Below are 21,917 nucleotides of genomic sequence, written 5' to 3'. Positions count from 1 at the left end.
TCCCTTTTCTTTAAGCTGCACTGAATAAACCTAAGCTTTTATTTATTTACCCTTTCAATCCTGTTGCACAATTCTGACCTGAAACATCAACATCCACATTTTGTGTCTATAAATGTTGCATGACCCACTGAGTTATAGAGTCATAGTGTCATTGAGTCTTACACACAGAAACAGGCCTTTCAGACAAACTCATCCATGCTGACCAAGATGCGCCATCTAAGCCAGTCCCATTTCCCCATATTTGGCCCATTATTATGTCTCTATTCCTGTCTAAGTGTCTTTTAAATGTTTTTATGATACCTGCCTCAACTACCTTCCCTGGCAGCTCGTTCTGTACAACCACCACCTTCTGAATGAAAAACGTTGCCTCTTAGGTTCTTATTAAGTTCATATTAGGTTCATATTAAGTTCATGGACGGTCTTCCAATGTTCTGTTTCTTGTTCCAGATTCCAGCATCTGTAGTCTCTTTTGCCTTCACTGTGATGGGGTCTGGTTTGGAGGACTTTAGTTATAGGGAGAGATTGGATAAGATGGGTTTTCTCTAGCATGAAGGAGGCTGAGGGGTGATCAGATAGTGATATAACATTTTAAGAGGCATAGATGGGCTTGATAGTCTGAATCATTTTTTACCCCATGCGGGGATTCAAAAATAACAAGCAAAAGTTTAAGGAGAAAGGAAATAGTTTTAAAAGGGATTTGAGGGGATGGTTTGTTTACATAAAGTTAATATTATCTGCAAAGGGAGATAATGGAAACAGATATAATCTCTGCATTTAGAAAATATTTAGACAGAGACTTGAATAGGCAAAACATAGAAGAATATATTCCTTACATGAGCAAATGGGGTTAGTGTAGCTGGGCAACAAAGTTGGTAATGGTGTGGTGGGCAAAGGGCCCATTTCCATGCTGTCCAAATCTAAGTGTGTGATTCTACACTGTGATCCAGCAGTCTGGTCTACCCAATACAATGGTTCACAAGTTTGTATGTTCTAGGAGCAGAATTAGGCCATTAAGCCCATCAATTCTACTCCACCATTCAATCATGGCTGATCTATCATTCCCTCTCAACCCCATTCTCCTGCCCTCTCCCATAACCACTTCTAATGAGTAGATCACCCAGTAATATGTCACAAAAAAATGCTGTTTTTAATCGTGTTAAAATGCAATATATGGATTTTTCCAAACATTCCTGGGAAATTGGGTGATATTCCAGATTTCGTGCTTTATCTATTTTCAAACATTTAAGGCCTTTTGCCAACTTCAGCAGTATAATTTCACTGGCTTTATCGGCCTATTGTGATGTATTAGGAATCTAAGAAAGAAAGAGTGAAGGGCCTGTCCCACGAGCATGCGACCTGCATGAGGCAAGCGCGACCAAACCAGAAGCGGGGGCCGCGCGGAGGTTGAGTGATCCCCGTACAGGGCCGGTCCCACCAGCATGCGACTGCATGCGGCGAGCGCGACCAAACCAGAAGCGGGGGCCGCGCGGAGGTCGAGTGAGTGACGTGAAGTTCGAGCGAAGTCCGCGGGAAGTTTGTGCGTGACGTACGGCGTCAAGACATGCGTACGGCATCGAGACGCCGCGTATGCCCGTCGAGGCGGTGAGTACGATGTCGAGGCGGCTGCGGGCTGGCAGGCCGTTGCCTCACAGAATTTTTGAACACGGTCAGTTTTTCGGAGCCCCGCGTAATGTCGGGACCATCTCCGCACAACGCCATACGGCTCCGGCGATCGAAGTGGGACCGGCCCCGCGATGCCGTACGGCTCAAGCGACCACGTTAGGTCGCGCTTGCCACATGGAGTTGCATGCTCGTGGGACAGCCCCTTTACTGTCCCTGTAAGTTTTAGTCAGAATTAAAGTGTTGCGTAAAAGATAATATGTGGCTTTCCCAGGAAGCATCAAATTTCACATCACAGCATGACACAGATTTTACAGCAGAGGAATAGATCATTTCATACAGGCTGGTGTTTATATTCTACAGGAACTTCTTCGCATTCTACTTCATTGAACTCCATCTGCATATTGTTAAAATCTATTAGCACGATCCTAAAAACCTATAATCCAATTTAAACTGCATCAAACCAGTGGTATCTTGGACAATCAATTGCGGAGAGATGGAGAATGTGATGATCAGTTGCAGCGTTGTTCTGTGCAGTTGCATAATGACTCGGAATTTCAGATTAGCCTTCAGGCAAAAACAGGAGCACTGTATTTTTGAGGCTTCTGATTTAATTCAGCGACTGTTTCCTGTTTGGAACATTTCCCATAAATATAATATTCAAGACATCTTGAGCCAAATGTTTCCATTGTAAATGCAGTCATTGGGTTGCTCATTATGTTTTTTTCCCACTCAAATTTACTTATTTCCTTGTAACTCTTTTTACTGGCAGAAGTGTTGGGAGACAGATGACACAGATTTAATGAATAGGATCAAGTGAATTCAGTAACTTCATGGCTTGTTACCAGCAGCATAATCAAGGACGAGTCGCACCCTGGCAAACTCCCTCTTCTCCCCTCTCCCATCAGGCAAAAAGTATAGAAATGTGAAAATGCACACCACTAGATTCGGGGACAGTTTCTTCCCAGTTGTTATCAAGCAACTGAATCATCCAACCACAACCATAGAGCAGTGCTGAACTACTATCTACCTCTTTGGTGACCCTTGGACTATCCTTGATCGGACTTTGGTGGCTTTACCTTGCACTAAACATTATTCCCTTATTATGGATCAATACACTGTAAATGGATCGATTGTAATCATGTATTATCTTTCTGCTGACTGGTTAGCAAGCAACAAAAGCTTTTCACTGTACCTCGGTACACGTGACAATAAACTAAACTGAACTGGAATGCACAGGGCCTAAAGGGTGGCTAAAACAGATTTAACACAAACCCCTGAAAGAGAGTTAAACATTGACCATCTTAAGGGCCTGTCCCACTTGGGAGTCATTTGCGTGTCACGCAGGTGGTGCATGAGGATTTTGAGAATCCTAAAATTCTGTGGCGCCACATGCTACCGTGCAACGTGACGCATAAATGATGTCGCGTAAATGATGCGCAAATAACGCCCAAGTGGGACAGGCCCTTTAGAGTCGACTGTGAAAGAGCAGCATTGGTAACTCTTTCAAAGAGTTGGCATTGGTGTCTTGGGCTGGACTTTCTGTGCTTATTAAATCATGTTTCAAAAAGCAAAAAATGCCTTAGAGCCACTGACATATTTTAGTTGTGAAGGAGTTCATGTTTCATTTGTAACAACCTTGCATATTACCCAACTTTGTCAGAGCAACGATTTTAAAAGCTTGAGCAATGACAAATCTCCCAATTCTCGCCATAACAAAGCTCTTTTGATGCAAGATGGGCATCCAAAGACCTGCCATTGACCATAAGCATGGGGTATAGGAGCAGATGAGACCATTTGGCTTATCGCGTATACTCCGCCATTCAATCATGGTTAATCTACCTTTCCCTTTCAACCTCATTCACCTTTCATACCCTTACTAATTAAGAACCTATCAATCTCTGCCTTCAAAAATACCCAACATCTTGGCCTCCACAGGCTTCTGTGGCAATGAATACCACAGATTCATCACCCTCTGGCTAAATTAATTCCCCCTCATCTCCATTCTGAAGGTACTTTATTTTATTTTGAGGCTGTGTTCTTTGATTCTAGACCCTTTGATCCATTGCTGGAAACATCCTTTCCATGTCCACTCTATCTATGCCTTTAATTATCTGATAGGTTTAAATTCGATCTCCCCTCATCCTTCTAAACTCCGGTGAGTACAAGCCCAGAGCTATCAAATGCTCCTCATGTGTTAACCCAATCATTCATGGGATCATTCTCATAAATCTCCTCTGGACCCTTTCCAACACCAGCACTTCCTTCCTCAGATATAGGGCCCAATATTCCAAGTGTGCCATATAAAGCCTCAGCATTATATCCTTGCCTTTATATCCTCCTCTCGAATTTGCCTTCCTGTTAACTTAACCTGCAAATTAACCTATTGAGAATCATGCACCAGGACTTCCATGTCCCTTTGCACATCCAATTTCTGAACCCGCACACCTTTTACCCTATTAGAAAATAGTCTATGCATGACCGTACACTTTGCTACAGTATTCCATTTGGCCACTCTCCCAACCTGTTCAGGTCCTTCTGTAGACTCTATGCTTCGTCAACACTAAGATCAAAGTGATAGGAGTAGAATTAGGCCATTCGGCCCATTGAGTCTACTCCGCCATTCAATCACGCTGATCTATCTCTCCCTCCTAACCCCATTCTCCTGCCTTCTCCCCATAAACCCTGACACCCGTACTAATCAAGAATCTATCTCTGCCTTAAATATATCCACTGACTTTGCCTCCACAGCCTTCTGTGGCAAAGAATTCCACAGTTTCACCACTCTCTGACCACACCTCATGTCTTTCCTAAAAGAACCTCTTTAATTCTGAGGCTATGACCTGCCCCTCCACCTATCCACAAATTTGGCCACATTATCCAGTTCATTAAAATATATCGTGGAAATTAACGGACCCGACACTGACCCATTGTGAACACCTACCCCTGCGGCAACCAATCATAAAAGGCCCCCCTTCAACCCCACTTTCCCTTCTGCCAGTTATCTATCCATGCTCGTAGCCCACCTTAGGCTTCCATCTTGTTTAGCAGCCTTACATATGGCACCTTATCAAAGATTTGAATGAATCAAACCTCTGCCTTCCATATCTTACACCTCACTCACTCACTCACTCATCACATGAGTCTTAATGGTTCCCAGTCCAGCAGCACTGCAGTTGCCTAATTGTTATCCTGAATTTTCACTGTGGCTCTACTCCTTCCCACTCAATGCTGTAACTTCCCCTGGTTCTACACTAGGCACTGAAAAGCATATTTGTTCCTGTTGCCCCAGAAAAGTCATTAACATAGTCATACAGTCTTCCGCTCAACTCCTCCATGCCGACCAAGATGCCCTATCTAAACTAGTCCCAGTGGCCTTACCAGGCCCATATCCCTCTGAATCTTTCCTATTCCTATCCATACCTGTCCATATGTCTTTTAAATGCTGTTATAGTACCTGCCTCAAATACACCCTCCATATAATGTGAAAACATTGGTCCTCGGGTTCATATTAAATATTTCCCATCTCATCTTAAATCTATGCCCTAAAGTTATTAATTCAAAGGACTAATTCCAAGGAATAAAGTCTTAGCTTCATTAATCTCTCCATATGTATCACTCCCTCGAGTCCTGGCAACATCTAGGGACTTATCTAAAATTAAGAAAAGCTTTTTACTTTTTAGAAAGTTGTTATCAAGCAACACCCTGTCACAGTCATATCCAGAATTATCCTCATCATCTAATCACCCAGACCTCCTGCAATAGGATACCTGGTTATGTCCTGCGTTGTTGCTAGAGATGCTCCACTATTTGCACCTCAGTCTCAGTTCGTCTCAGTGACGGAAATCGCAATCAAAATATGGAGGGGACCGGGGGGACAGGAGGCACACAATTTCTTGGCGGCCGCGCGCGTATGCGCACACTCACACACACACACGCGAGGCTTCAGAGGCTTCTGTGGGCCCTGTGAACGGTAATTACAGCTCAATCCAGCGCTAAATGCAGCTCAACTCTGCCTGGTTCGCTGGGTTAACCTACATCCCTGCCTGGACTTACGGAATACCAGTCTGGAGCCGTGGAGCTAGCGCTGCTTCTCCGCACTGGCTGTAAGCCTAGGCCATAATTACCTTAAGTCCAGGCAGGGCTGTAGGTTAACCTGGCGGGACAGGCAGAGTTGAGCTGGGTTTAGAGCTGCTTCTCTGCGCTGGCTGTGGGCCAGGGGGCACCGACGTCTCTGGCCACCCCCGGGCGCGGGGGGCACTTGGGTGAGGACAGGGAAGGTTCATCTGATGTTCGGCAGCGATTGCAGCGCCGGAGAGCTGGGATCGATCCTGGCTGCGGATGAGGCACAGGTCTGTGTCCAGGGCTGCTGCTGTGACCCTGTGACCTGGGCACGTCTCCCTCCTCCTATCACCGCGCTCTATCCTCATTCCCACCCCCCTACTTTAGCCTCTGACCAACACCTCCCTCCTCCAATCATCGTACTCAATCATCATGTCCCGCCCCCATTGCCTGCTGACCGACGTCTCTATTGTCCAATCGGCGCCCTCGATCAGCAGTCCCACCCCCAGTCTCACGGAAAGCGGAGATTTCACAGGGTTTTAAAATCCGGATTACAAAAAATTGTGGGGTGGGGAGGATCGTCCCCCACTTCTCAAAACAGAGGGGGGACATGTCCCCCCTGCCCCCCCGGGATTTCTGCCACTGGTTCATCTTGAGCTTCTCCAGAGGTCTCGACCATCATTGGCCAATTTACATTATTTTCTATGATTTCCAGACAAAATTGTTTGCAGATATAGAAATCTGCCTTTTTTGCACATACATCAGGTACTCTTAGCACTAGGAACAGGAATACTCATGGTGTTGCCCCCTCCCAACTATCCAGCTCTGGATATGTTAGAATTGATCCCTTGGTTGTGTGTTTGCTTCACTCAATAGGCCTCAATGTTGCTGCATTGCATGCATGTGTTCTTTGACTGTAGCTTCACTCTCCGTTCCAGTTCCTTACATACTCTTCTACACTCCTCATTGAGAATAGCAGCTGATGAGGCCCATGCTGAGCCATGAGACAATAGCCTGTGAAGATATATCTCTCTGCTGCTACCGATGGTCCATACTGCTTTGTGCTAAAGCAGTTTTGAGCTGCAATTACTGTTTTGAATCTATTGAATTTAGCAAATTGATAGGGCCATATATAGTTCCAGGAGAGACTACATAACCTGACAGGATGAGTAACCCAGGCAGATACTTTATACACTGCACTTCTACTGGCAAGTCACTGACCTTATTTCCGCACTACACATAAGGAATCACTGTCTGCTTTGATCAGTTGTTTTCGTACCTTACCCCTCCATATCTCCAGACCCCATCTTCTCTGACTCTCTGTCTGAGGAAGGGTCTTAACCTAAAACATCACCCATTCCTTCTCTCCAAAGATGCTGCCTGTCCCGCTGAGTTACTGCAGCATTTTTGTCTATCTTCAGTGTAAACCAGCATCTTCAGTTCCTTCCTATACATCTATAGTAAGGGTTCTCCTTATATTGTGCCTATCAATTTTAGCTAAGGTTGGTAAACATCTACTTTGTCCCACTTTACTCCTTAAATCATGTTCTGGTTTAAATTGTTCTGGTAGCTTCCAATGCCTTGCTCCTCATATGATGAATTGCTTTGGTAGGATGTTGACAGGATATGTGCATTTATATTCATGCCATTACATTTACTAATAGAATTGGCCTAAAAATATTTCCTGTTTGATGACTTAAATAGGGCAGGTTATGCGATCTTTCCATCATCACCATTTAACAAGAAGTAAGAAAGCAACAAGTAAAACCAGTTAAACAAGGTCATGCCCAGCTTAAAAATGCTAAATATGAATTTGAAAATCAGGGGAGAAGACGAAAATTGTACTGGGACTCGGTTATAACTTGTTGATATATGGAGCACCTTCATGTGACTTAGATAGTTTTGATGCTGGTGCCACAGATAAATTTAGTGGTGCTAATTGTATTGTATTGTATTGTATTGTATTGTATTTTAATGACCACACAGCCAGTCTGGTGGAATTTTGGGTTGTCAGCAGCGATACAATAATAAAGAACACACAACCACAATAAAAAATGTAACAGACATCCACCACAGCATTCATCACTGTGGTGGAAGGCACAAAAATTTGGCCAGCCCTCCTCCATTTCCCCCCCGTGGACCGGACCAGAGTCCAGAGTCGGTCCAGGATCGGCTCTTCCTCACCGGAGACCGCGGCTTTAAGTTGGTGTAGGCCGCAGGCCGGCGGTCGAGATTTAAAGTCTCCGCCGTAGCCAGAAGCACCGTAGACTGCAGGGCCGGCGGTCGAAGCTCCCCTCCAGGGGTGTTGGTAATTCCATGCCGGGCCCGCGGTAGAAGTTGGTCGCGTGCCGGCAGTGATGGCTTCTTCTTCCCCCGGGTCCCCTACGAGGGATCCCGGGCTGTAGACGCCGCACCAGCTGGAGCTCTGCAGACCGCGACTTCAGGCTGCGACTTCAGGCTGCCGGCTGCCCCGGGCCAGCGAAACGGAGCGCTCCCCTCCAGCGAGCCCCAACGAGGGCTCACCCGCTCCACGCCGAGAGTCCATGCTGCGCCTGCCGCTGAAGCCCCCGGCACGTCTCCGGGAAAGGCCGCGCCGATCCTTGATGTTAGGCCACGGGGGAGGCGACCTGGAAAAAAAAGTCGCCTCTCCATGGAGGAGGCGACCAAAGCGGTTTCCTCCTTACCCCCCACACACCACCCCCCACACAAAACACATATTGCTAATTCCACGATGCTGACTCAGAGGTGGGAACAGTGTGTTAAATTGAATTTGCATCATACTTTTCGGCCTAAGGTTTCTTCAAATGATTTTTAAACTAAATACATTCTTTCAAGGTGTAGTCAGCATTGTATTATGGGGAACATGGCACCCTACTTGAACACAATATCCCACAATGTGTTAACATCCCGAGAAGTCTTTAAACATTTACAGGGGCCAGCCCCTCTCATTGACCGAGCAGTTAAAGTTACATTGTTGATAAGCAACCTTGCCAAATGAGTATATCTCAATGGTTCATTGAGTAGACTCCACTATCCCAGAAAAATGGGCTAAAGAAAATTGATTATTATGTATTAACATACATTTTCACTTTATGGTTCTTATTCTACCACTCCTCACAGATTTGAATTCAAAACACTATATTTTCCCACTGTTCATTCTTTCCTGGATACCATTACTGGTGCCTTACATAATCGTACCTCGGCAACAGACTGATAAGGACCACCTCTTGCACCACCAGAGACTTGCTTTCTATTTGCGTTTAGTGCTAATGTCGTATTTTTTGCAGTCTTTTTTCAAACTCCATTTTACCGTCTTGCAGGATTTTATGTGTAATTTTAGGTATGATTTATATTTTTGTGTGTTAACCGAGCCTGTGTGCCTGTGATGCTGCCGCCAACAAGATTTTCATTACACAAGCGTACTCATCCATATGACAAGAAACTCAACTCGACGTGACTTGACGTCACTCCTTCCACTCTTTCTATCCCCTATAATTCATTAGCTTTTAAAATCCAAGCCAACCATTGCTATACTTCATTTACAAAAGCCCACTGAAGTGCTGTGAATTACTCCATACCTGCTCTTAATTCATCCATTTATAATATTGCTCTGACATTCCCCACGCATAGCAACTGACTTTAGGAGGTTGGTGCTCTGGAGTGAGAGATAAATATTCACCTGGTTATGGTTCAGGAGGTTTACGGAGGATAAGAATGAATAGGCACTGAAGGCATGTCTCCGTCGTACAAAGCTACGGTTTAACCACAGCTGGAGGGCTTTATTCAGTGCTTGACATGCATCATAGATCAGATATGTACTGGAATGCAAGTATCATATTGACGTTGTTATTTTTAATGGAAAATTGATCGACATTTCACAATGTTAGGTGAAAGCTTTTGTTGGATAAAGAGAAACTAGTTCTGCTGGTTGGAAGAAATGAATTTAGACATTAGGCGTACTGTTCAGAAACAGGCCCTTCAGCCCACAGTGACCAGTAATACCGCATCCTTTAACTTCCCCCTCCCTGCCACCTCTTACACTGGCAATTTCCAGTGGCTAATTAACCCAGTAGCCCACGCATGAATGAAGGAAACCAGAGCACATGGAAGAAACCCATGCAGTGACAGGGAGTAAATGGTATCTCCACACAGACAGCACCTGCGGTCTGTATTCAACTTGGGTCCCTAGAGCAGTGTAGCAGCAGCACTAAAACTCAGCTTTACTATACCAGCTGTTCAGTGTTCTAAGCCACTAGGCGGCACAGCAAATAGTGCCACTGCCTCAGCACATCATGGACTTGGGTTCAATCCTGGCCTTCAATCCTGCTGTCAGAGTGGAATCCTGATAATACTAAAGGAGCCACAAAATGCTGGAGTAACTGAGTGGGTCAGGCAGGATCTCTGGAGAGAAGGAATGGGTGACGTTTCGGATCAAGACCCTTCTTCAGAGTCTGACCTGAAACGTAACCCATTCCGTCTCTCCAGAGATGCTGCCTGGCCCGCTGAGTTACTCCAGCATTTTGTGTCTACCTTCGATTTAAACCAGCATCTGCAGTTCTTTCCTACACGTCCTGATCACACTTCTACCCTCTCACCCCACACTCAGCCTTTTCTATGCACGTCCCACTGATAGGAAAAACCAACCAACTCACGTACGGCAATTCTCACCTAAACAAGTTGGCCCTCAAAACTGAATGGAAGTTTTCAGTTCAGAAGAATGTCCAGGCTAGGTTGTGGGCAGCTGTATCATTGTGGTTGCTGAGTTTTCAGCTGCATTTGCTACATGCTAATAATAACTGTGTTTAAAGAGTTCTCTGATAGTTGCAGAGTGTTGTGGGGAGAGCTGATGTTGTGCAAAGTTCCGCTGAAATCAACTTTCCCTTCTGCTCGATCAGGTCCCCGAGGAACACACTTGTGGGAGTTTATCCGAGACATCCTCCTGGACTCGGAGAAGAATCCCGGACTGATCAAGTGGGAAGACCGATCGGAAGGGGTTTTTCGCTTCCTCAAGTCTGAGGCTGTGGCGCAGCTCTGGGGCAAGAAGAAAAACAACAGCAGCATGACGTACGAGAAGCTGAGCCGTGCCATGAGGTGGGAGCTCCTGAACTGATACCTGCACTGCTGGTCTCCATCAATCTCAGTGAGAGCCCAATCATCCCCAAGCCATCCCTCAGCCCAGTTTACCACCACATCCGCCAGTCTAGAAACCATTCACTGTACCTAGCAATATCAGTGAAAAGGCCTTTGTCCAGGATTCCTGCTGTTCCTCTCACTCATTAAGTAAGAACCTGTAGGGCGGCACGGCGGTGGAGCGGTAGAGCCACTGCCTTACAGCGCCAGAGACCCAGGTTCAATCCTGGCTACAGGTGCTTGCCTGTACGAAGTTTGTACATTCTCCTCGTGACCTGCCTGGGTTTTCTCCGAGATCTTCGATTTACGCCCACACTGCAAAGACGTACAGGCTTGTACGTTAATTGGCTTGGTATAAATGTATAAATGTTAAAAAAAAAACTGTCCCTAGTGTATGTAGAGTAGTATTAATGTAAGGGGATCGCTAGTCAGTGTGGACTTGGTGGGCCGAAGGGCCTGTTTCCGCGCTGCATCTCTAAACTAGACTAAACTGAATTAAATTAAACTGTCCAGGCTGCAGAGAGAATCAAACCCGGGCCACTTCCTCTTGATGGAGCTGAGATGCATGAGTGGGAAGATCTTATTCAGAGAGCTGTCCCAGTTCAGCTTTCATGTACCCATATGAGATTACCACTGCATTACATTACCTTGCATTGGTTCAACAAATGTTAAACCTTACAGAACCACAACGAGATCTTTTAAAATTCATTGTTCCCACTGTAATGAAACTCCAAATTCTAGTAATCCCTTCATTGTTTGTCAATTGTTTATGGAGCCAAATTTAGAGGAAATGTATAAGAAGATTGATTTCCAAGCATTTATAGGATTAGAATAGTATGTTAATGGATCTGCCTAACATGATCCAAAATAATTCAAGAATTCTCATCCTCTGTGTACATTCTATTGACATTGGACATAATGGCATATATCAATATTTAGAAACCCATTCTTGAGAAAAGGATCCGTGGGCAGGGCTGGGATTAGGATTAATCAAACTTTGGAAGATTGAAGAGTGTGGTATCTGAAGATCAGGACCTCACACCTGGCACTAAACTCATCACCTACCAGATAACTGATCCGGTTCCTCATGGATCTACCTGACCAGCTGAGTTACTTTCGCACTTTTTGGTGTGCTCACGATTGCAGCATCTGCAGTTCCTGTGTCTCTGTTTGTTGTGGGGGTTAGTGTCGGGCGTGTAATGGACATGGTCTGTCCAAGCAAACTGAGTGAGTGAAAATAGACGCAAAATGCTGGAGTAACTCAGCGGGATAGGCAGCGTCTCAGGAGTGAAGGAATGGGCTGACGTTTTGGGTTGAGACCCTTCTTCAGAGAGACTGAAGAAGGGGCTCAGTGCTGGTGATGTTGATCTGAGGGAGCACACTGGCATCGATTCATTTAGCTGGGACTGCGTTGGCAGTATTATTTCCAGTGTCTTGAGAAGCCTGCAGGAAGTAGTCCAGGACTCAGAAGCATGAATCAATATCAGAGTGTCTTCCCCAGGCATCACCATCACTGAGCCCTTGCTGCATTCAGCTGGAAGACAGAGATGGGGCAGGACAAGTCCTGGTATATGATGGGGGATACAGGTGAGGGAGGTATGAGTGGCAGATGCATGGAGTCAGTGACAAAGGCTAAAGATATAATGAACACAAAAGACTGTCAGATAAGGAGAGAAGAGCAGTGAAATGTAAAGCCAGAGGGAGAGATATAGGTGGCAGGGAGGAGAAACTGGGGAGAATAAAAGGGAAACAAGGGACTTGGGGGTAGGAGGTGTGTGTATGGTGGGGGAAAGGAGCAGGGTAAGGGGGTGGGGGGTGGATTGTGAGAGAATGGGTGTGCAATGGGGCAGAGGAGCACAGTAAAGAATGGTGGGATGGTGGGATGGTGGGGGGGGGGGGGGATGTTTCTTACAATTGTTGAATTTAAACCAACATTATAGAGTCATACAACATAGAAACAAGCCCTTCGGCCCAACTTGCCCTTGCCGACCAACATGCACATCCCACCTGCCTGCTTTTGGTCCATATCCCTCTAAACCTATCCTATCCAAGTACTTGTTTAAATGTATCTTAAACATTGTGATAATACCTGCATTATGTTCCGAGCTCTGTCACGGGAGGAGATTACCAGGGGATTAAAGGACTGAAGAAGCGTTTTGTGTCTAAAAGATTCAAAGATGAAATCAAAGCTTCCTTGCAGAAATGCATCATAGGGTGGCACAGCGGCGCAGCTGGTAGAGCTGGTGCCCCACAACGCCAGAGACCTGGGTTCAAACGTGACCTTGGGTGCTATTTGTGTAGAGTTTGTATGATCTCCCTGTGACCACGTTCGGTTTCCCCCAGGAGCTCGGTTTCCTCCAAGATCCTCAAAATATGTGGGTTTGTAGGTTAATTGGCCTCTGTAAATTACTCCTGGTGTGCAGGGAGTGGATGCTTAAGTGGGATAGCATAGAACTAATGTGAACGGTTTGACATGATTGACAGACTCGGTGGGCCGAAGGGCTGTTTCCATGCTGTATTTTTCAATTCATCATCTCCACTGACTTCCCGGGGATCCCTGGTCTGCTCAGAGGGAGAAGGAGCAATCTGGGATGGGATTGAGAAGTATGATCGGGAGTGCACACAGGCCCTGCAAAGGCAGCAGGAGTGCACCATCTCATACATACTCGGCTGCCCGTTATGTCAGCCACCACCCGCCCCTTCTGTAGCAGAGTATGCAGCCCCCATGTTGGCACCATCAGCCAGCTCAGCTGCTGCAAGACTGGAGTGGTAATGTCACTCCCAATCATGAGGGCGGCCCAGGAAGCAATTCTCAAACCACTGCAATGTAGATGGTGAAGGGACCTACTCTATTAGTTAGACTTCCAGATTCTTTCCCAGCTACCATGGAACAATAGTCCAAGTCAGGAGGGGACCTTGGAAAAGAACGTTCCGGGGAACAGGTTCCATCAGCATCTAGATGGAGAAAGTCAAGGGGCACTCATTAAAAGGTCTTTGATGAACTTGATTTAAATTGACCTTTGGTGAGTGTATGTAACAGATAGGTTCCAATCTTTAGTTTGTTTCCATCTTGGAATTCATCCTGTGAAGAGATATTTAACATGGTCTGAAGAAGGGTCTTGACCCGAAACGTCATCTATTCCTCTTCAGAGATGCTGCCTGATCCGCTGAGTTACTCCAGCTTTTTGTGTCTATCTTTGGCTTAAACCAGCATCTGCAATTCCTTCCTACACATAACATGTTCAATAGGTATATTACACAACATTTTAATTGCTGATTTTCTCCTTGTTTTTACGTCAACTTTTTTCAGATTACAAATCCCGCTCGATATGTTGAAGCTGAATATGTGTGGGTTTGTTAAATAACATGAACCTGCACTTTACAGCATTGATAGGGTTTTATGCACTTTACTGAGGTGTGACCCACTAAGGGAGTAAACATTTTCTTGGCGGTAGAAACAAAGAAAGGGCAAGGATGAGTCACTCTCCACAAAACAGAACCTTTGACCTCCCTTTGTAGAAAATAATGTCCTCCAACATTTCAGAGCGTCATGTTGTACAGAATTAAGTTATTGGAGCCAACCAGTTAATTTGCATCATACTACCAAACTTGCTCAATCTCAATGTTACAAGTTATGTGAAGCAACACAGTGATGCAGCTAGTAGAACTGCCATCTCACAGCTCCAGTGACCCGGGTTCAATTCTTACCACAGGTGCTGTCCATGTGGAGTTTGCATGTTTCCCTCGAGGGTTTCCCCTGGATGCTTTGATTTCCTTCATCATCCGAAGGATGTGTGTGTTTGTAGGTAAATTGCTCCCAGCGCACAGAATGGGTGGTGGAATAACAACAATTGTTATTGAGGAGATGGCTCACAATTACGCAATGGAGCAGTACTCTGTTTGAGGAAGAATTTGCCTGATTTGAGCCTTCCTACAACATGCCACAGCAATACAGCACCAGAGGCACAGGTTTGATCGCGACTCCTGGTGCTGAATGTATGAGGGTTGTACATTCTCCCCGTGACCACGTGAGATTTCTCCGGGTGCTCCGGTTTCCTCCCACACTCCATAGACATGCAGGTTTGTAGGTTAATTGGCTTTGGTAGAAATTGTAAACTGTCCCTAGTGTGTAGGAGAGTGCTAGTGTATGGGGTTCACTGAATGGTGGAGACTCGGTGGGCCTAAGGGCCTGTTTCTGTGCTGTAACCCTAAAATAAACTAAACCGAACTGTATTTTTATTTGCCAGATATTATTACAAGCGCGAGATCTTGGAACGGGTGGACGGCCGGAGACTTGTCTATAAATTCGGAAAGAATTCCCATGGTTGGAAGGCCTGCGACCAATAGGCGATTTCTTGGAGATGACAATGGGAGTGTTTTGCATCTGGTGAAAGTGACGCCAAGATGGTTATTTATATGTATAGAAAAATGATGAAGCTCCTCATTAATCCTTTCCATTTGTCGATCAGCTGCCTCGTGTTTCCCAGAAATGAAATGAGATGGGGCTGGGAAGGGGGATAGAGTTTTCAGGCTCCAGCTGATGACAGCACTGACAGTGAGTGCTCGCAGGTCTCTGCTCTGCAGGAAGACACCTGCTGGTCAGGTAGGAAGAAGGAGCAGGTAACGCACTTTCCAAAGCAAAAAGCAATGATTTGACCAACAAACATTAAGCAAGAATCTCGCTTGTTGTTCAACAACTGCATTTAGGCAGCACGTCCAATGTGATGAATCAAGCAAAGATTTCACTGGAATGCAATTCTCAACCCAATCTAAAAAGAAAAGGGAGGTCAGGAACAGTTTGAACTGTTGGTCAAATGGGTAAATTTAACGAATCGTCTCAAAGGAGCAAAATGAAGTACACAAAACAGTGTAGAAATTCCAGAGCTTGCGGCGTGGTCAGTCCATATGTGACAAGGGGAATCCGGATACCAACAAAGGGGTAATTGGCAGAGCAGATAAGCTTATTCCATCCCTAATGCAGACTCTGAGGAGAATGGGCAGTGCTTCACATTAGGGGAGCTGATGTGGAGTACTTCTTTCTGCGGGTTAATTACATTACACCAAACACACCTTTGGCAAAATGTTTCCATCTTAGACTGCTTAAGGCCACTAAAGTGTGTTTGAGCAATGGAGAGATCAGCATGTTAGTATCCCAAGGACTGAACTTTTACACAACCAGCATGTGATAAGATGCATTATTCTGAATCCAACATTTCAAAACAAATGGAAATGGTTAAAGATAGTTTTATTCCGAAGAATTCTTGTAAATTTGTAATTTTTTCTGGCTTTGAATTGTGTGACAATAATGATGTAACGAGCCATTTAAATGTGGTAATACTCTTGTTCATGACTATAGAAATTGTGCCCTGGTTTCCCATGCAAGCAGAAGTAGGCCAACATGGCCCCTCGATTCTGCTCCACCTTCAATGAGATCACAGCTAAACTGATTCAAACCTTGACACGATATTCCCGTCTGTCCTTGGTAACCTATCACCCCTTTCGCTAATCCATTGCATCTATTTTCACCTTATTCAAAGAATCCACTTTTGCATACCAAATCTTCTCAATCTTCTTACGAAGTAGAGGAGTTAATGGGCTTTCTTTATGATTTCATCAATGTGTGGGTCCAGGACAGATCTTCAGAGATATGCATGCCCAGGAACTTGAGGTTATTGACTCTCTCCAGCACCAACTTGCAGATGAAGACAGGTATGTGGTTCCTTGGCTTTCTTCTAAAGTCAACAATCAGCTGCTTGGTTTCACTGACGTTGAGAGTATGGTTGTTCTGGCACCATTCAATCAGACGATCATCTCCCTCCCACGCACTGACTCATCATTACCTGTAATTAGTCTAACAATGTCCACACAATAGAGGTGGTACCATTCCACAATTTGACCAACTATGATCATCATTGAAAGATATGAATCAGCTTCGTCACGATCGTATGAAGGATGGTGCAGGTTTAAGGGACCTAATGGCCTACTCCTGTTCCTAATTTGTTTGTTCGCATGGGCAAAGTTTAAAGGGGATGTGCAAGACAAGTTTTTTACACAGACCATGGTGGGTGACTGGAACGAGCTGGAATGAGCTGCCAGGGGTGGTGGTGGAGACAGATCTGATAGTGGTATTTAAGAGACTTTCAGATAAGCATGGAATGGAGGGATATGGATTATATGCTAGCAGGGTTGGTCTTGGCATCATGTTCAGCACAGACATTGTGGGCTGAAGGGCCTCCTCCTGTGCTGTACTGTTCTACGTTTATTAAAGTTCAGAGAGGAACCTCTCAGTATTTTCCTTCATTGACATTGGATTCGTTTTGCTCTTCATCATTTTGTATATGAAGGTACAGGTAGATCAAGTCAGCTTTTCCTATCCAATATGTTTCAATATTGCTACAAACTCCCAATATTCAAAATTCCTTTCCAGTCACATACATTTTCTGAATTTCAAATACAACCCATTGACATTAATCCTGGTTCTTAGCAAGTATGTTATTCTAAACTATTCCCACCAATTTCTGCCATAAAAATCTTCAGTTTTCTGATGATGTAGCTGGTTAAGACTGTAAATATCTGACATTTCCAGTGTATGTCAGGATACGTGTAAAATTCCTTCAGGAGAGGTTTGAGGTCAACTGCTGGAGGTTCCCTGATTGAGCAATGTGTTGACATTCCGACAGGAATGATACCTGCTGCTGTCGGTTTCCAATGTGTCTGGGATGTTGGAAATGAGCAGTGGACTTGCTATTCTGTAGGATGGGCGAGGCATCCTCCCATTCACCTGCCTAGTTTAGTTTTAGTTTAGCTTAGAAATAGTGTGGAAACAGGCCCATTGGCCCACCGAGTCCGCGCTGACCCTCAATCCCCGCATGCTAACACTATCCTACACAAACTAGGGACAATTTATAATGATACCAAGCCAATTAACCTACAAACCTGTACATCTTTGGAGTGTGGGAGGAAACCGGAGATCCTGGAGCAAACCCACGCATGTCAGGAGGAGAACGGACAAACTCCGTAAAGACAGCACATGTAGTCATGATCAAACCCGGGTATCTGTGCTGTATTGCTGTGGCATGTTATGGGGCTGGCTCAAATCAAGCAGATTCTTCAGCTACTCCATTGAGTCATTGTAGAAATCGCTTCAATAACAATTGTTTTCACAAGAATGATTACATTCCAATGGTGTAAAAGTCTCTTCCATTTCTCTCAGCTTCTTGTCCCAGGAAAACCATCCCTGATGGGAATCATAGTCCCTCGCAAAGGGATGTGATGTGGGTCTGCATTCGGCCCCCTTGATATAGAGCAATGGGTTTCAACTATGATGGAGGCAGGCTCCCAGTCTTCGCTGAGTTAGCCAGTTGTCAAGGGTACTAACCTGGCTCCCTACCTGTCGCCAGGCCTCCAGCTACTGTCACTGCTGAAGGAATCCGGCTGCAGAATGGGTGCATGCCTCTGGTCCCTGGCAGCAAATGCCAGTGCTGCCTTGACACAGAGTGGCCACCGGTAATAGGTTGCACTGTGGTCGCAAAAGACACGTACACACCTACATGTGGACTTTGCTGATTTAACAATGCTAGACGAAAGGCTCTGGTAAGGTGACATTACAATGTGAGTCTGGATCAGCCTTCAACAATTTATTCTCTTCTGAGTAGGTTGGGAACTATTATTGTCAACATATTGAATGTACAGGCCTTTTTTTTTTTTTAAAGCGTTTTTGGAAGTTTTTTGCATTTTTTAGAAGCGTGTTATTAATGTGTATTAAATTTATTGTGAAAATATAGTCTGACTTGGCAAATCAGAGGCTCATGGATTGGATTGAAGGCAGTGCTAAGCGCCGTGCTGTGCAGCTTGCAAGTTATGGAATTTTGATTAAAACGATAGTAGCTAAATTTCAAAAGACTTTTCCAAGCTTTCTTTGATTTGCTTGTTGGGAAACACAGGAGTTACCCGGGGTTTAAAGTGCAATACAGTGTTGTTTCCACAGGAACTACTGACGACTGCACCTAACACCCGGTTACACCACAGTTTGCAAGCTGCAGGTGCAGTAAGATCAATTGAATATGGATGATGTTACATTAATATTCCAGAGCCACAATACCTGGCTGAGTAACTATTCCGATGCAATTTTTAATAAATACATTTGTGATAAATTCACTCTGGCTTCTGTACATGGTCTGTACAATGTCCCTTCAGCACCGTCTGTCTATGGGCCAGGGGTCCCTCACCACTGAGGCTCTGTTGGTCTGTGTTCCCTCAGCACTGGCCCTACGTGGGTCGGGTTTCCTTCAGCACTGTTTGTACAGGAACTACTGACGGCTACAACTAACACCCGGCCACACCACAATTTGCAAGCTGCGGGTGCAGGAAGACCGATTGAATACGGATAATGTTACATTAATATTCCAGAGCCACAATACTTGGCTGAGCAACTATTTTGTTGCAATGTTTAATAAATACATTTGTAATAAATTGAATCTGACTTCCTCTACTCAGTTGACAGTCCGTACACGGGTTGAGTGTTCCCTTAGCACTGACCCTCTGTGGGCCAGGCTTGTCTCAACACTATCCCTCTGTGGGGCGGGTTCCCGGATTGGCCAAGGGTTGGAAGATAGGATTAATACGAATGGGTGCACATTGGTTGGCATGGATGTGATGGGCTGAATGGCTTACCTCTATGACAATCAAATGGGGAAACCGGTGAACGTGGTGTATTTAGAATCTCAGGCCTTCAATTAGGAGTCATATAAGAGATTATTAAATTAAATTTGCACGCGTATATCACAGTAATATATTGATTTGGACTGAGGATTGATTGATAGAGATAAAACCAAGAGTAGTGTTATAAAGTTTAAGAAAGAACTGCAGATGCTGGAAAAATCGAAGGTAGACAAAAATGCTGGAGAAACTCAGAGGCTGAGGCAGCATCTATGGAGCGAAGGAATAGGTGACATTTCGGGTCGAGACCCTTCTTCAGACTGATGGGGGGGGTGGGAAAAACAAAGGAAGAGGCGGAGACAGAAGGCTGTGGGAGAGCTGGGAAGGGGAGGGGAAGGAGGGAGAAAGCAAGGACTACCTGAATTTGGAGGTTAATGTTCATACCGCTGGGATGTAAACTACCCAAGCGAAATATGAGGTGCTGCTCCTCCAATTTGTGGTGGGAGTCACTCTGGCCATGGAGGAGACCCAGGACAGAAAGGTTGGATTTGGAATGGGAGGGGGAGTTGAAGTGCTGAGCCACCAGGAGATCAGGTTAGTTATTGCAACCTGACCAGAGGTGTTGGGCGAAGCAATCGCCAAGTCTACACTTGGTCTCACCGATGTAGAGCAGTTGACAACTGGAACAGCAGATGTAATAGATGAGGTTGGAGGAGGTGCAGGTGAACCTCTGCCTCACCTGGAAAGACTGCTTGGGTCCTTGGATGGAGCCGAGGGGGGAGGTAAAGCGACAAGTGTACCATTTCCTGCAGTTGCAAGGGAAAGTACCAGGTGGTTTGGATGGGAAGGGAAAAGTAGTGTTATAAAGGTCATATTTAAGTGTAGGAAGGAAATGCAGATGCTGGTGTAAACTAAATGTAGACACAAAATGCTGGAGTAACTCAGCGGGACAGGCAGCATCTCTGGAGAGAAGGAATGGGTGACGTTTTGGGTTGAGATGTTGGCAACCTGAAGTGTGCGCATGTGCGGGGCCTCGGGTCAGCGAGGCCTGCGGAATCAGCGATATTTTCCAGACGCTTTGAAGTTATGTATTACAGAAATGAGTTGCTTAAAGCTTAACTAAAGTTGCGAGTAGCCTCATTTGCCTCACAACACAACCAGTGGGATGATGTTGAACTCCCACCTGTTTACAATCTATGTCAATGGTTTGGATAATGAGATTAAGTGTATCAGTGTCTGCTGATGATACAAAACCAGATTATAATGTGGACCTTGAGGAGGACTAAATGAAATTAAGGCAAATGGAATTTAATGTGGAAAAAATAAAAACAAATGCAGAATATTTTTAAAAGGCTGAGATTGATAAGTACTGGTGCTCAGAGGGACCTAGGTCATGTATACATAAATCACTCAAACTTAGCTTGCAGGTTTGGCAAGCAATTAGGAAAACAAATGCCTTTATAAAGAGAATTTGAATACAACTGCAGAGATCAATTATGTAGAGCAGTTAGAGTGCATTGGAATACAGTGTACAGATCTTCCTAGCTAATTATATAACGAGTAATCAGACTTCTGAAATAGTGAGGCAAGAAAAACGAGGAACACTAAACATGGTCATTTCAATAAAATGTTAAGATAGGTCTCAGTTAATGTAGTAACTTATTTATGATTCCCTGTTTTGCCAAATATAATTGGATAGCAGTGAAACGCAATCAAGTTTGAAAAAACAGTTCAGAATTTACTGCTTGAGTGCCGATCGATGTCTCATTGTCATAGAGCTGTGCAGCACAGAAACAGGCCCTTCAGCCCACTTTGTCCATGCTGACCAGTTTGACAGTTTGGTCCCATTTTGCCTGCATTTGTGCCATAGCACTCTGATTCCTTTGTATCCATATATCTATCCAAATGCCTTTTAAAAGTTATAATCTGCAGCTTCCTCTGGCAGCTCTTTTCAGATATTGACTACCCACTGAATGGAAAATCAAGACCAAACATGAATTCATACAGCAGCCTTCACAATATTCCAAACTCTCTTCACAGCCATTTAGAGTCATAGAGTTGTACAGCAAAGAATCAGGTCCTTTGGCCCAACTTATCCAGGCCAATCAAAATGTCCCATCTAAGCTAGTCCCATTTGTCCTCATTTGTCCCATACACTTAAACCTTTCCTATCCATGTACCTGTCTAAATGATTTCCAAACATAGTTATTGTACCTGCCTCAATTACTTCCTCCTGCTGTCTGTGCCATCCACGTATCACACTTTATGTAGAAAAGTTGTCCCTAAGGTTCCTACTAAATCCTTCTCCCCTCACCTTAAAACAATGCCTTCTAGTTCTTGATTCCGCTTCCCAGGGATTGTATTCACAGTATCTATGTCCCTCGTGATTTTATATACCACTATAAGATCACCAAGGAATAAAGTCATAGCCTGCTCAAAATCTCCCT

The 21,917-nt window shown here is 44.8% G+C and overlaps 1 protein-coding gene across 10 annotated transcripts in view; it reads left to right on the top strand.

Moving 5' to 3' along the window:
• The window catches only part of LOC129705889 (ETS homologous factor-like), a 55,017-nt gene extending 35,253 nt beyond the window's left edge, over positions 1 to 19,764 (top strand). For 7 of the 10 annotated variants that reach the window (XM_055649771.1, XM_055649766.1, XM_055649761.1 and 4 more), the window contains 2 exons: positions 10,578 to 10,773; positions 15,060 to 19,763. In XM_055649771.1, the coding sequence (XP_055505746.1) occupies positions 10,578 to 10,773; positions 15,060 to 15,159 (296 nt within the window). In that variant the 3' untranslated portion in view covers positions 15,160 to 19,763. Of the gene's footprint in view, positions 1 to 10,577; positions 10,774 to 15,059 lie in introns of all 10 variants that reach the window. The other 3 variants (XM_055649763.1, XM_055649764.1, XM_055649762.1) reach the window with 2 other exon arrangements.
• The last annotated feature ends 2,153 nt before the right edge of the window (positions 19,765 to 21,917 follow it).

This window comes from Leucoraja erinacea, chromosome 18 (assembly GCF_028641065.1).
Source record: "Leucoraja erinacea ecotype New England chromosome 18, Leri_hhj_1, whole genome shotgun sequence".
NCBI lineage: Eukaryota > Metazoa > Chordata > Chondrichthyes > Rajiformes > Rajidae > Leucoraja > Leucoraja erinaceus.
Note: the sequence above shows the minus strand (reverse complement) of the source record. Positions and strands in the feature narration are given on the sequence as shown.